The sequence below is a fragment of the Mustela nigripes genome, chromosome 1 (assembly GCF_022355385.1).
Source record: "Mustela nigripes isolate SB6536 chromosome 1, MUSNIG.SB6536, whole genome shotgun sequence".
NCBI classification, from domain to species: domain Eukaryota; kingdom Metazoa; phylum Chordata; class Mammalia; order Carnivora; family Mustelidae; genus Mustela; species Mustela nigripes.
The window spans coordinates 18,612,051-18,624,265 of record NC_081557.1 but is presented as its reverse complement, the minus strand read 5'-3'; the positions used below and the strand labels follow the sequence as shown (position 1 = coordinate 18,624,265).

Below are 12,215 nucleotides of genomic sequence, written 5' to 3'. Positions count from 1 at the left end.
TTGGAGGGCAGTTTGGCTGTATCAGTCAGTATTTTTAGAGTATGAAATAAATTGACTCAGTGACTCTAGAAGTCTCTAAAAAAGCCTTATGCGAATATTAAGAGATGTATCCAAGGATGTTCATTACAATGTCGTTTGTAATAGCAAAAATCTGAAAATATTCTGTATTTCCATTGAGAAGGAAAATATTTAATGTTTATGCTTTATCTTTTTATTTGTATATATAAATATTCATATTTGTATATATCCACCTCATGTAGACGTTAAAAATAATATAATGAGTGAAGTTGATCTGTATGTACTAACATACTTTAAATAGAAAAGCAAGACCCAGAACCTAATGTTCACTGTGACCCACTTATATAAAAACCAACATAATTGTCTGTATACATATATATGTATAACTAGAAAGAAAAATGGCTGGAAGGATACATACCAAAATGTTAATAGTAATTACCCTCCAAAGAGAAAAATGGTATCCAGATGAAGAGAAAAGAATTTCATTTTTTATAATCTACACTCACCTATTAAATTGTTAAAAAGTGATTAGGTATTGCCTGGTATAAAAAATGAACAAAAGGAAGAGCAAAAAGGGAAAGATAAGGAATTACTTCCTAATGACTAAAAAGGCAAAAGGATTGCCAGGAAATTAATCAACAGTATTATGGGAACATTGTTTAGAGGATATTCCCAAAACTTCTGGACCACATAGGAACCTGGTTGGGTTATATTTTGGCCAGGACTGCCTAGCACTTACAGTAGCAGTTCTATCTTCCATTTCTTTTTAAGTCCAACTTATTATCTTTACTTGTTTGTGTTCTGCAGGTAACCCGGGACCAGATGAAGGTGTTCATACAGCAGGAATTTAAGAAAGTTCAGAAAGTGATTGCTGATGAGGAGCAGAAGGCCCTTCATCTGGTGGACATCCAGGAAGCAATGGCCACTGCTCATGTGACTGAGATACTGGCAGACATCCAGTCCCACATGGACAGGTTGATGACTCAGATGGCCCAAGCCAAGGAACAACTTGATACCTCTAATGAATCAGCTGAGCCAAAGGCAGAGGTAAAGGAGAATGCCTACAATTTTAGTAGCAGGAGAAACAGTAGGAAACTGACTGTTGTGTTTGTTAGCTCTGGAAACTCTCTTTTGTGGTCCCTAAACATGAATGAATTGAAAGCTCAGGGTGTAGGTGGTTAGACTGGTGTGTAAACCAGTGTGGAAGTATTGGCTGCTAGGGCCTGCACCCAGCAACTGGGTCTGGCAAAATATTTGTATACCATGACTTAAAGGAGTATAGTTAGTAGGGCAAATACTAATCACAGTTAAGGAAGGAAGCCAGAAATTAGAGCCAGAGAAGAAGGCAATTGACAGATTCCAAGTTGTGAAATGAGCCTATAAATAAAGTCATCATAGGGATGAGAACAGGGTGAATGAGAATGTCAGGAAGTGGCACATAAAGCAGGCCAGAATGAAAGGCTTTGGACCGATTCTGTGAGTAGTGAAAAGGTGCCTCAGCCTGGTTTTTATGTGGAGCCAGCTGCATAAATTGCGGGTATAACTGTTAGATTAAAGAGGCATGTGGCGCTGGAACGATCAAAAAAGGTATGAATGAAAGACACCAGGTGAATGTTGAATCACTACAAATATATCTGTATTCATTGTTATTTCCTAACAGACAAAAAAGTCTTATGCATTTTACCAAACAACATTTTCAGGCATTTAGAAAGTAATTCTAAAATAAAATTTAAGATAGCCATTTAAAAAAAGTATTATAGAACCTGTATTTCAGCCACTGGGGAAAAGCTTTTTTTCTTAAGATTTCATAGTGTTATGTTGAAAATTCTGGTCAAGCTTATGCCAGAAGGGTAGGCCCTTCTAGAAGAAAACCTAGGGGAGTCCTGCAGACTCTCCAGGACTGCTACTGACTCACGGTACTTACTGTTTAGCTAGCAGTCTTGCCTTGGCCCAGGAGAGCCTGGGTATACAGAATAAATACAGAATAAGTGAGCCAACTGAAGAGCCAGATTATCATTCAGGAGACAGGTATTGTCCAAGCCATCCTGACAGAAAATGTCAGAGACCGTTGGACAGTTATCTGCTTCACTCATACAGAGCTCTTGATTAATCTTCATCAGTGGGTGAAAAGAGTTGAGTAAGTCTTGTTCTTTTCATTTTATCCTCCGCAGAATTAAGAAAGTATGTGCCTAAATAAGTTTCTAGATAATCAAGAGAGTACTTTATATTCATCATTTCATTTAACCCTTATATCAGCATTCATTATCTTTGTTTTACAGATGGGATGTTGAGATGCAGAGAACTGGAGACCCTGAGCTAGTGTCATTTAGTTAGAAAACAGAGCGAGGATTCAGATTGAAGTCTGGGCTATCCCAATGCTTATGTTGCTTTCCCTACTATGTGCAGTATGTCAAGTGTCCATTTGTATACATGGGAAAAATGATGAGAATCAGTGCCCTAGACAGCTTTGCATTCCTGAGACCTTTGATTTTACTTTTTTTTTTTTTTTAAGATTTTTTATTTATTTATCTTTCTGGGAAAGATAGCCCGTGTCAGGGGAGGGGACAGAAGGAGAAGCAAACTCCCCACTGAGCAGGGGGTCTGATGTAGTATTTGATCCCAGGACCCTGGGATATGACCCAGGCCAAGGGCAGATGCTTAACTGACTGAGCCGCCCAGGTGCTCTCCTGAGAACTTTTATAGTGTGGAAGTAGTCACTGTGTGTCTTAAACAAAAATTTCAACCAGAGTTAACCCAAGGGATCAGTGGCATAACTCTGTCCCAAATTCCCCCCAAATTGGAACTCCACATTTATTATTACTAGTTTTTTTTCCCAAAAATAAAGATTTATTTTTGAGAGATAGCCTCCACTCTTTTATTTTCATTTCAAGTAATGAATTTAGTCCCTCCCCAGTATTTAACCATCCTCTAACCAGTTTAGGTGCTCAACTGCACTATGCTTATTAACTCTGATGGAATTACCCTTAGGGATGCAAAACTGACAAGGCCCAAGGACCAGGCTGTGGACAAAATAAGCTATTAAAAACAAAATATAGCATTCGGCTGGCTAGAGCTTTTACAAAGAGCTGTTCTCATCTAACAGCCTCTCGTTCCAGCTAATCTGGTAACTTATTGATCAGAGAAAATCTCCAGTACCTCTCTTTCACTCAGCAGAGGAATTCTTTTTCTTTCTTTTGCACATTATGGATTTTTTTTTTAATCACCTGCATTTCAAACTTGGCCAAAAGATTCTTCCCCCTAACATTTTATTATGAAAATTTTTGAACATATAGCAAAGTTGAGAAGAGTCTACAGATTACACCCATATACTTCCACATAGATTCTACCATTAACATTTTAATATACTTGAATCAAGATTTATACATAGCCATCTTTCCAGCCCTCCACTCTTCAGTGCATCTTATTTTTTGATGCATTTAAAATCAGATTTCAGTTTCTGATTCTGAACAAGATGAGTAAACATATTTTACTTTATTACTTCTACTAATCACAGCAAAAATTCCTGGACAAAATATTTATTTATTTGTAAAAGATTTTATTTATTAGCGAGGGAAAGAGCATGAGTGGGAGACGGGGCAGAAGGAAAGGGAGAAGCAGACTCCCTGGTGACCTGGAAGCCTGCACAGGGTTCAGTCCTGGGACCCTGAGATCATGACCTGAGCCGAAGGCAGATGCTTAACCAACCGAGCCATCCAGGTGCCCCTGGACAGAATATTTAAATCTCACGTACTAGAAGACTCCCAAAAGTGAGAAAAGATGGTCCTGACCAGGGATCTTGGAATTTGAGGAATTACATAGCAGAGTTCCCTTCAATTTTTCTTGCTTCCTGTATATCCTGGCCTGGGTGCCTTGCAAACTGGAAACTATAATGAACATGGGCAGAAAGAAAATCTCCAAGAAAATCCTGCTCTCTGTAGCCAAAGAACTAGGAAGAGGGCAGTTCAGCTATAGAGAAACCTTTTGACCAATCCTGCCTATTCTGGAGACACACACTGTGAATATAGCTATACCCCTTCCCAGCCCCAGTTGGCTTTGCAGTAGTGGAGCCAATGGGGTGGATACCTATTTTTTTTCTTTTTTGAAGACTTTATTTAGTTATTTGACACAGAGTACAAGTAGGCAGAGCGGCAGACAGAGGGAGAGGGAGAAGCAGGCTGTTTGTTGAGCAGCGAGCCCAATTCGGGCCTCAATCCCAGGAACCTGGGATCATAACCTGAGCCAAAGGTAGCTGCTTAACCAACTGAGCCACCCAAGCACCCCAGGAAACGTACTTTTTTGTCTTCTTCTGCAGTAACGAGTTATCATTCCTTTTCCCTGGAGCCTTTAGGTAAATGTCAGATTTCTTTCATCATCCCTGCCCATCTCAGTAGTCAGTGCTATCTGTCTCCCTTGGAGCCTAAAGGTAGAACTCTTACTTCTACCCCTTGCCTGCAGTGTCAGGAAGGAAATAGTATCCCTCCCCTTTGGAGACTGTAGATGGAGCTCTAACTCCTCCCTCCCACCCCTACCTTAACTAGGCACTATACCTCCCCAGCTAGGTCGGTGGGTAGAATTTTATCCTTGCACTCTTTCCTATAGTAATGAGTTGGGCCCCTCCTACTCCCCAGCCAGCACTGTGGAGACGGTAGTGTGGAATTTTGTCATCTTAGGGGGGCAGATCAGAATAGCACTGCAGAATGTTTTAAACTAAATTGACATTTGAACCACAATCCACAAACCTGATCCAGGACATGTGTTCTGCTTTCTCCTCCTCCTCCTCCTCCTCCTTCTTCTTCTTCTGTTTTTTAATTCTCATTTTTATTTTTATTTTCATTTCATTTTGTTTATTTTTTTTTAATTGGAGTATAGCTGACACACAGTGTCTCATTAATGTAATAGGATATGTGTTCTGAATTTAAATAGGTTGACTTCTTACTGGAATAAAAGATTTAAATAGGAATTAGCTTCTTAAATACTCAGAATGTTCAGGATACAGTCCCAAATCAGTCACTATGATGCCTGATGCCGTCACCAAGAGGACACAGAGTATAGAATTATCAAACAAGGGTTTTAAAGCTACTATTTTGAAAATGACTTAGCAATAACAAACTCTGGAAACCGATGAAAAATAAAAAATCTCAGCAAAGAAATAGGAGATATAAAGAAGGACCAAATGAAAATTTTAGAATTGGAAAATATAATAACTGACATAAAAGATTCACTAGATTGGCTCAGTGGCAAATTGGGGATAAGAGAGGAAAGAATTGGTGAATTTGAAGATAGAGATCCAATCTGAACAACCAAGAAAAAAGATTGGAAACAATTGAAATTGAGTCTTAAGGACCTGTTGGACAATAAAGAAAGATCTAGCATACATGTCGCCCATGTCCAGTAGGGGAAGAAAAGGATTGCGGTGCTGAAAAAATTGAAGAAATAATGGCTTAAAACTTCTAAAATTTGGTTGAAAGACAAACCTAGAGATTTAAGAAGTTAAGCAAGATAAATTCTAAGAAATCCGTACCTAGACATATCAAAATCAAAGTAGTGAAAAGGAAGGACAAAGAAAAAGTCTTGAAAGCAAAGTAGCCAGAGAGAAATGACACAATTAGCTATGGGGAACAAAAATGTGAATGAATGTAGTATTTATGAGATTTGCTCTGTATCTGTTGAAATGATTACATGGGTTTTTTTCATTATTTGATTGTAATGGCTGATTATATTGGTTAATTTTACAATATTAGATCAGCATGGCATTCTTAAGATAAACTCCCACTTTGTCATTATGTATAATTTGGGTTCAATTCATTAATTTTTTTAAAAAGATTTTTATTTATTTATTTATTTGACAGACAAAGATCACAAGTAGGCAGAGAGGTAGGCAGAGAGAGAGAGAGAGGAGGAAGCAGGCTCCCCGTTGAGCAGAGAACCCGATGCAGGGCTTAATCCCAGGACCCTGAGACCATGACCTGAGTTGAGGCAGAGGCTTTAACCCACTGAGCCACCCAGGCGCCCCTCAATTCATTAATAATTTTTTATTTTATTTATTTTTTTAAGACTTTATTTGAGAGAGAGCAAATAGAGTGCAGGTGGGATGGGAGAGGGGAGAGGGAGAAGCAGACTCCCTGCTAAGCAGGGAGCCCACTCCATTCCAGCACCCTGGGATGGTGACCTGAGTAGAAGGTAGGTGTCTAACCAACTGAGCCATGCAAGTGCCCCTCAATTCACTAATCTTTTAAAAATATTTTTAGGTCTGTGTTCAATGAGGGATAGTCATCTGTAGTTTTTGTTTTGTTTTGTTTTTTGGTGTTGTTTTTTTTTTTTTAAGATTTTATTTATTTATTTATTTATTTGACACAGAGAGAGGGAGATAACAAATAGGCAGACAGAGAGGCAGGCAAAGATAGAAGGTGAAGCAGGCTCCCTGCTGAGCAGAGAGCCTGAGGCAGGGGCTTAACCCGCTGAGCTACCCAGGCACCCCTGTAGTTTTATATTTTTATAACATCATTGTCTGACTTTGGTATTAGGGTTAGCTGGCTTCAGAAAACAAGCTGGAAGTATTCCTTCCTCACCTATTTTCTGGAATTTTATGTATAATTTGTGTTATTTCTCCCTTAAATATTTGGGAATATTTGCAGCAAAATCATCTATCCTGGAGTTTATGTGAAAGTTTTTGATAACCAATTTAATTTCTTTAATATAGAGCTATTCAAATTTTGTTTGATCTCACATTTATTTAAATTTTTATTTGTGTTGTATTTAAATTGTGTTATTTGTTCAAATTGTATTGTAATTTTCAAAGAATTTGTTGGTTTCATTTAAGTTGTACTTTTTAGTGTAAAGTTGTTCATACTGTTTTCTTGTGATTTTTTTTTAACTGTAGCATCTACAATTATAACCCATCTTTCGTTTCTGATATTGATAATTTGTGACTTTCTCCTTTTTATCCTTCACAGTCTAATAACCATTTTAATTTTGTTAGTGATAAAGAACTTTTTGATTTGCTAATTTTATTCTTTTCCATTTTGTTTAAATGTGCTCTTCCTTTTTCCTGCTTATTTGGAGTTTACTTGTTCTTTTTTCTAGCTTTGTAGATGTTTGCTTTTACTACTTTTTTATGTCAGCTGTCAAAACTATACTTTTCTCTCTAAACACTGCTTTAGTTGAATCTAAACTTTGGCAATGTTTTATTTTCACTCTCATTCAGTTTGAAATATTATTCATTTACTCTGAGATTTTTTTTCTCTTTACTCATTGATTATTTGTGAGTGTCTTGTTTAGTTTCCAAGTACTAGGGACTTTCTTACATGTCATACTATTGCTCATTTTTAATTTTTTCCATTGTGGTCAGAGAACATGTTTTGAATGGTTTCAAGCTTTTAACATTTATTGAGATTTGTTTTATGGCCCAGCATATAGTCTATCTTGGTGAATGCATATGTATTTTATAGTTTGGGGTATAGTGTTCTGTTAAATATCAATTAGGTATTCAAATAACTTACATTTTTACTTATTTTTGTGTATAGTTCTGTCAGGTGCTGAGAGGTGTTAAATTTCCAAGGATGTTTAAGGAATTACTTATCTCTCCATTTAATTCTATCAACTTCAGGTGTCTTGAAAGTCTCTTTAAGCAAATACATACTTATGATTGTTATATCTTTCTGATGAACTGACTCTTTAATCATTATGAAAGTCCCTCTTTTTCTCAGATAATACTGTTGGTCTTCATGTCTATTTTATCTAACATTAGTAGAGCCAATCCAGTCTTACGTTTGCTATTCTCATGGTATGTCCCCATCAATTTGTTTTTGATCTATCTATTGTTAAAGTGTGTGTCTCTTAGACAGTGTATGGCTGGGTTCTTATAATTTTTTATCCATTCTGATAATCTCTGCCTTTTAATTGAAGTGTGCAGTTCATTAACATTTAATGTTATTAAAATGGTTAAATTCAGATAAGCCATTTTATGATTTGTTTTCTGCTTGTCCTCCTATTTCTGTTCCTCTTGTCTTTTCCTGCCTTCTTTTAGACTTTTGAAAGTTATTTGAATTCCATTTTAATATATTTTTGGCCTTTTAGCTCTATTACTTTGTTCTTAATTCGTACAGTTTCTATGTGGATTGTAACATATGTATTATAATATATGTAACATATACAATATACATATAAGTCCTCAAGTTTTCTGCCTACTAAAAATTACTACAGTACCACTTCACATAAAATGTAGATACCTTGAGGGACACCTTGGTGATTCAATTGTTTAAGCATCTGCCTTCAGCTCAGTTCATGATCTGAGAGTCCCAAGGTTGAGTCTCATATCAGGCTCCCTGCTCAGCGGGGAGTCTGCTTTTCCCTTCACCCTGCTTGTGCTCTCTCTCGATTGTTCTCTGCCTCTGAAATAAATAAATAAAATCTTTAAAAAATTTTAGATACCTTGAAACTATATAGGCCAATTAACACTTTTTATTCCCTTTTATGTTATAGTCGTTAAGTAGAAAATCTACATATGCTATAAACACTGTAAGACAGTGATGATTTTAATCAATCATATGCTATTAAGAAAGTTAAGGAAAGTATAATCATAATTTTATATCTGTATATGTATATAGTTTTTATGCAAGTTTGTGATAATAGTTGCATAACTATAAATTTAAAGTCACTGAATATACACTGAAAATAGGTAATTTTATGGTATTATAAATTTTACCTCAGTAAAGCTGTTAAGAACAAAAGTTGTAAATAGTCCACCTGCTGAAGTGCTATTTGCCTTTGATTTATGAAAATCATTTTAAAACCATTTCATTAACAAATGTTTATTTTAAGAAATCTTTGGTACAGATGAATTTGATTACGCTAAGTAGAATCACAGAGCTTCTAGTTGAAGAAGTCCAGAGATTACAAGGTTTCCTGGTCACATTTCTTTTTTAAAATGTGTTTTTAATAAATCTTTTTGGGTCTTCTTAGAGTATATAGCGTAGAAGAGAAGTTTCAATACCATTCCCACAGGCCTAATGAGATATGGTCTTTTTCCTCTTCAAATAACTAAATAAAGTTATTTCTTTCTTACTTGTTTTGGAATGTTAAAAACTTATAGACAGAGCAGAAAGCAAACACACTAAATTGATTCGGATATTTTTTTCTTCTTTTTTTCTTTTTAGTCTATGTGCTTTGTTCTTTTTCCAACTTTTTTGAGATAAAATAGGCATATATGTAAGTTCAAGTTATACAGTGTGATGATTTTGATATACACATACACTGCAAAATGATTATCACAGTAAGCTTAGTTAATATCTTCATCCCCTCATGCTATTTTTTCCCTAACATTATATTTTAAATTTTCTTCATATTACCAGAAATTGTCCAGAAACATAATGTATGAATCCCAAATCAGTGGTGCAAACTTAACTTTTATGTTATTTTAAGTTATTTCCAACTTCCTTACTGCCATTTATTACATTATAGTTCATGCCTTTATTTATAAATCATATGTAATTACTAAGTCAAAAGTATGGATGTTTCTTAGTCTCTTGTACATATTTGTAAACTGTCCACAGAATGGTTACATCAGTGTACATTTTATCACCAGTTTTGACATTCTCTCACTTTTTTGCCTGAATTTTATAACTTCTTTGCCAAAGTCAGTATTAAAAAATGGTGTCTTTATTTTTATTTGCATGTCATGATACTTCCATCTTTTGTCTAGTTTTGAGAGAAAAGTACTGAACTACATGAGATGATTTTTAGGGAAAGTTCAAATGAGCAAATCATTAAAAATGATACGTATAGGGGTGTCTGGGTGGCTCAGTTGTTAAGTGTCTGCCTTTGACTTAGCTCATGATCCCAGGGTCCTGGGATTGAGCCCTGTATCGGGCTCTTTGCCAGCAGAGAGCCCGCTGCTTCTCCGACTCTCCCTGCTTGTATTCCCTCTCTTGCTGTCTCTCTCCGTCAAAGAAATAAATAGATAAAAGTCTTTAAAGAATGATATGTGCATACCCTAAACATATATTTTAAACTTGGGATACACATCTGATTTTTGACTCACGGCCTTTGAGAATATGGGTTTGCTGCTTGGAGTGGATTGTTATTTTTCTGGCGTAAACCACATCCCTACTGCACTGTTTATAAGGTCCAGTTTCAGGATAACATTTGAAGCAAGCTGAATGTGGAATCCTAGACTTTCATACTTTATTTTTTCTAATATTATGCATGTGTCTCACCTGCATCAAAGTTGACAGCAGTTTTTAAGTAACTCAGCTTTATTGTATGCTTTGGAAGCATTCAGCGTAGTTTGGATGGAACCAGTGGTTCCCTCTTGCATTCACTTTTTGTTATTTAGTAAAACGTGTTGTAATAATTACAAGCTCAACTGATTTAAACAGCCTTAGGAGCAAAATTATTTGGTTGTGGGTGAACAGACATTTCCACAGGTGGGAGTAGAAAAAAGGTGTCAGGGTACTAGAATGTAGCCTGCCAGCCAAGAGCATTGGGGGTAGTTGATGGAGGGATTTGGGAACATTGCTTAACCTGAGAAGTCATTTAAATAGAAGCTGGTGTTCAGCAAATAGAAGCCTGTGTTTAGCAAACTTTCAGTTTTAATGTTCTCTGAAACCAAGATCCACTTCTAATGGGGGGGTAGAAATTAATCTTAAGTCCTACTTATATCTTGTCTTCCCTCCTTTTCTTTTTTGAATAATTATTAATTATGGGCCTTGTGCTGTATAAGGTGCAGTGAATAAAGAGATTAATGTTACACAGTTTCTCTTCTCAAGGGATTGAAATCCTAAGAGGGAGACACTGTATGGTGCCGTCACTTGGTTTTCTGCTCTAAGTACCAACCCAGTGATATGATTGTGGAGGACAGAGTAGGATTACTCCACTCAGTCTGTCAGTGAGAAAAAATTTCCAAGTCAGGCTTGATCTTCAAGAATAGATAGGAATCAAATAAATAAATAAAAATCTTAAAAAAATAAAAAAAAAAAGGTGGGGGTTGCCTAGGTGTCTCAGTTGGTTGAGTGGGTGCCTTCAGCTTGGGTCGCGATCCTAGGGTCCTAGGATCAAGTCCCATATCGGGCTCTCTCCTCAGTGGAGAGCATGTTTCTCCCTCTTTATCTGCCTGCTGCTCTGCCCACTTGTGTTCCCTCTCTCTCTGTCAAATAAATAAACAAAAATTTAAAAAAAATGGATAGGAGTTAGCGTAGGCTTTCAGAGTAGGAGGGAATAGCATGCACACCTTTTACAAGGAAGAGCAATCTTCTGAGTGTCTGATGACCCATTCAGAATGGCCGTGTGTGTGTGTGTGTGTGTGTGTGTTCATTCCTTCACCAGTGAAACTCTCACCTAGTCTTCCCCCATGCTTTGTGATAGTGTGACTGCTTCTGAACAGCCACGTATCTATAAGCTGTAGAAATGGATGCATGTGAAGCAGTCTTGTATCCCATCTTCTCTGTCCTTCCTCACTCTCCCCAGAGATGTTAGTAATTAATTCAGGGAAAGTACAATAATGAGCACCATTTGTCGACCACTTACAGTACACCAGACATTTGCTTAGTGTTTTACATATTTTCTCATTTATTTTAATCTATATTGCCACCCTGTAAGGTAGGAATTAGGATCTCCATGTGGAGATCAGGAAACTGAACCTTCAAAAAGTTAAGGCAAATGTCAAAAGCTTTACCGTTGGAATTGATGAACCTAAATATGAAGCCATGTTTCTGCAGGTCAGAGAGATCATCTCTTAACCACTGTGCCAAGACACACAGTTGTGAGGACTCGCTCTAAAGCACAGGAGAAAGTTTGGGTACTTTTTTCCATAAGATTCTCCTAGACAATTATGTTTGAGTACCCAAAGGTAACTGAAAACTTGTGTTGAGGTGTAATTAAGTCACTGATAGTTATGTAACTCATATTAAATTTAAATTATATGAATTTTTCCTTGTTAGATTATAGTTCCCATAAGATATCCACTCGATCAAAATGCAAAGAAAACTCCCAGCATCCCTCTACCCTCCTTCCACTACCCGCCCCGCTTCTCTCTCATTAGAGTGTAGATGATTAGCACCCTGACCAGTACTGCAAATCCTGATCCGTCTAGTAAATGCCCTCCTGATCCAACGTCCAGTGTATAATCTGACTTAAATTACCTTTCTGGCTGTAGCTGTCCTTATAGGCTTGGGGCCTGGCAATCTCCCTTTACCTCAGCC

At 36.8% G+C, this 12,215-nt stretch overlaps 1 protein-coding gene across 2 annotated transcripts in view; it reads left to right on the top strand.

Moving 5' to 3' along the window:
* Window positions 1–12,215, top strand: part of TRIM44 (tripartite motif containing 44) — a 109,078-nt gene that overhangs the window by 44,284 nt on the left and 52,579 nt on the right. For both annotated transcript variants that reach the window (XM_059405659.1, XM_059405670.1), the window contains one exon: window positions 826–1,065. In XM_059405659.1, coding sequence (XP_059261642.1) covers window positions 826–1,065 — 240 coding nt within the window. The remainder of the gene's footprint in view (window positions 1–825; window positions 1,066–12,215) is intronic.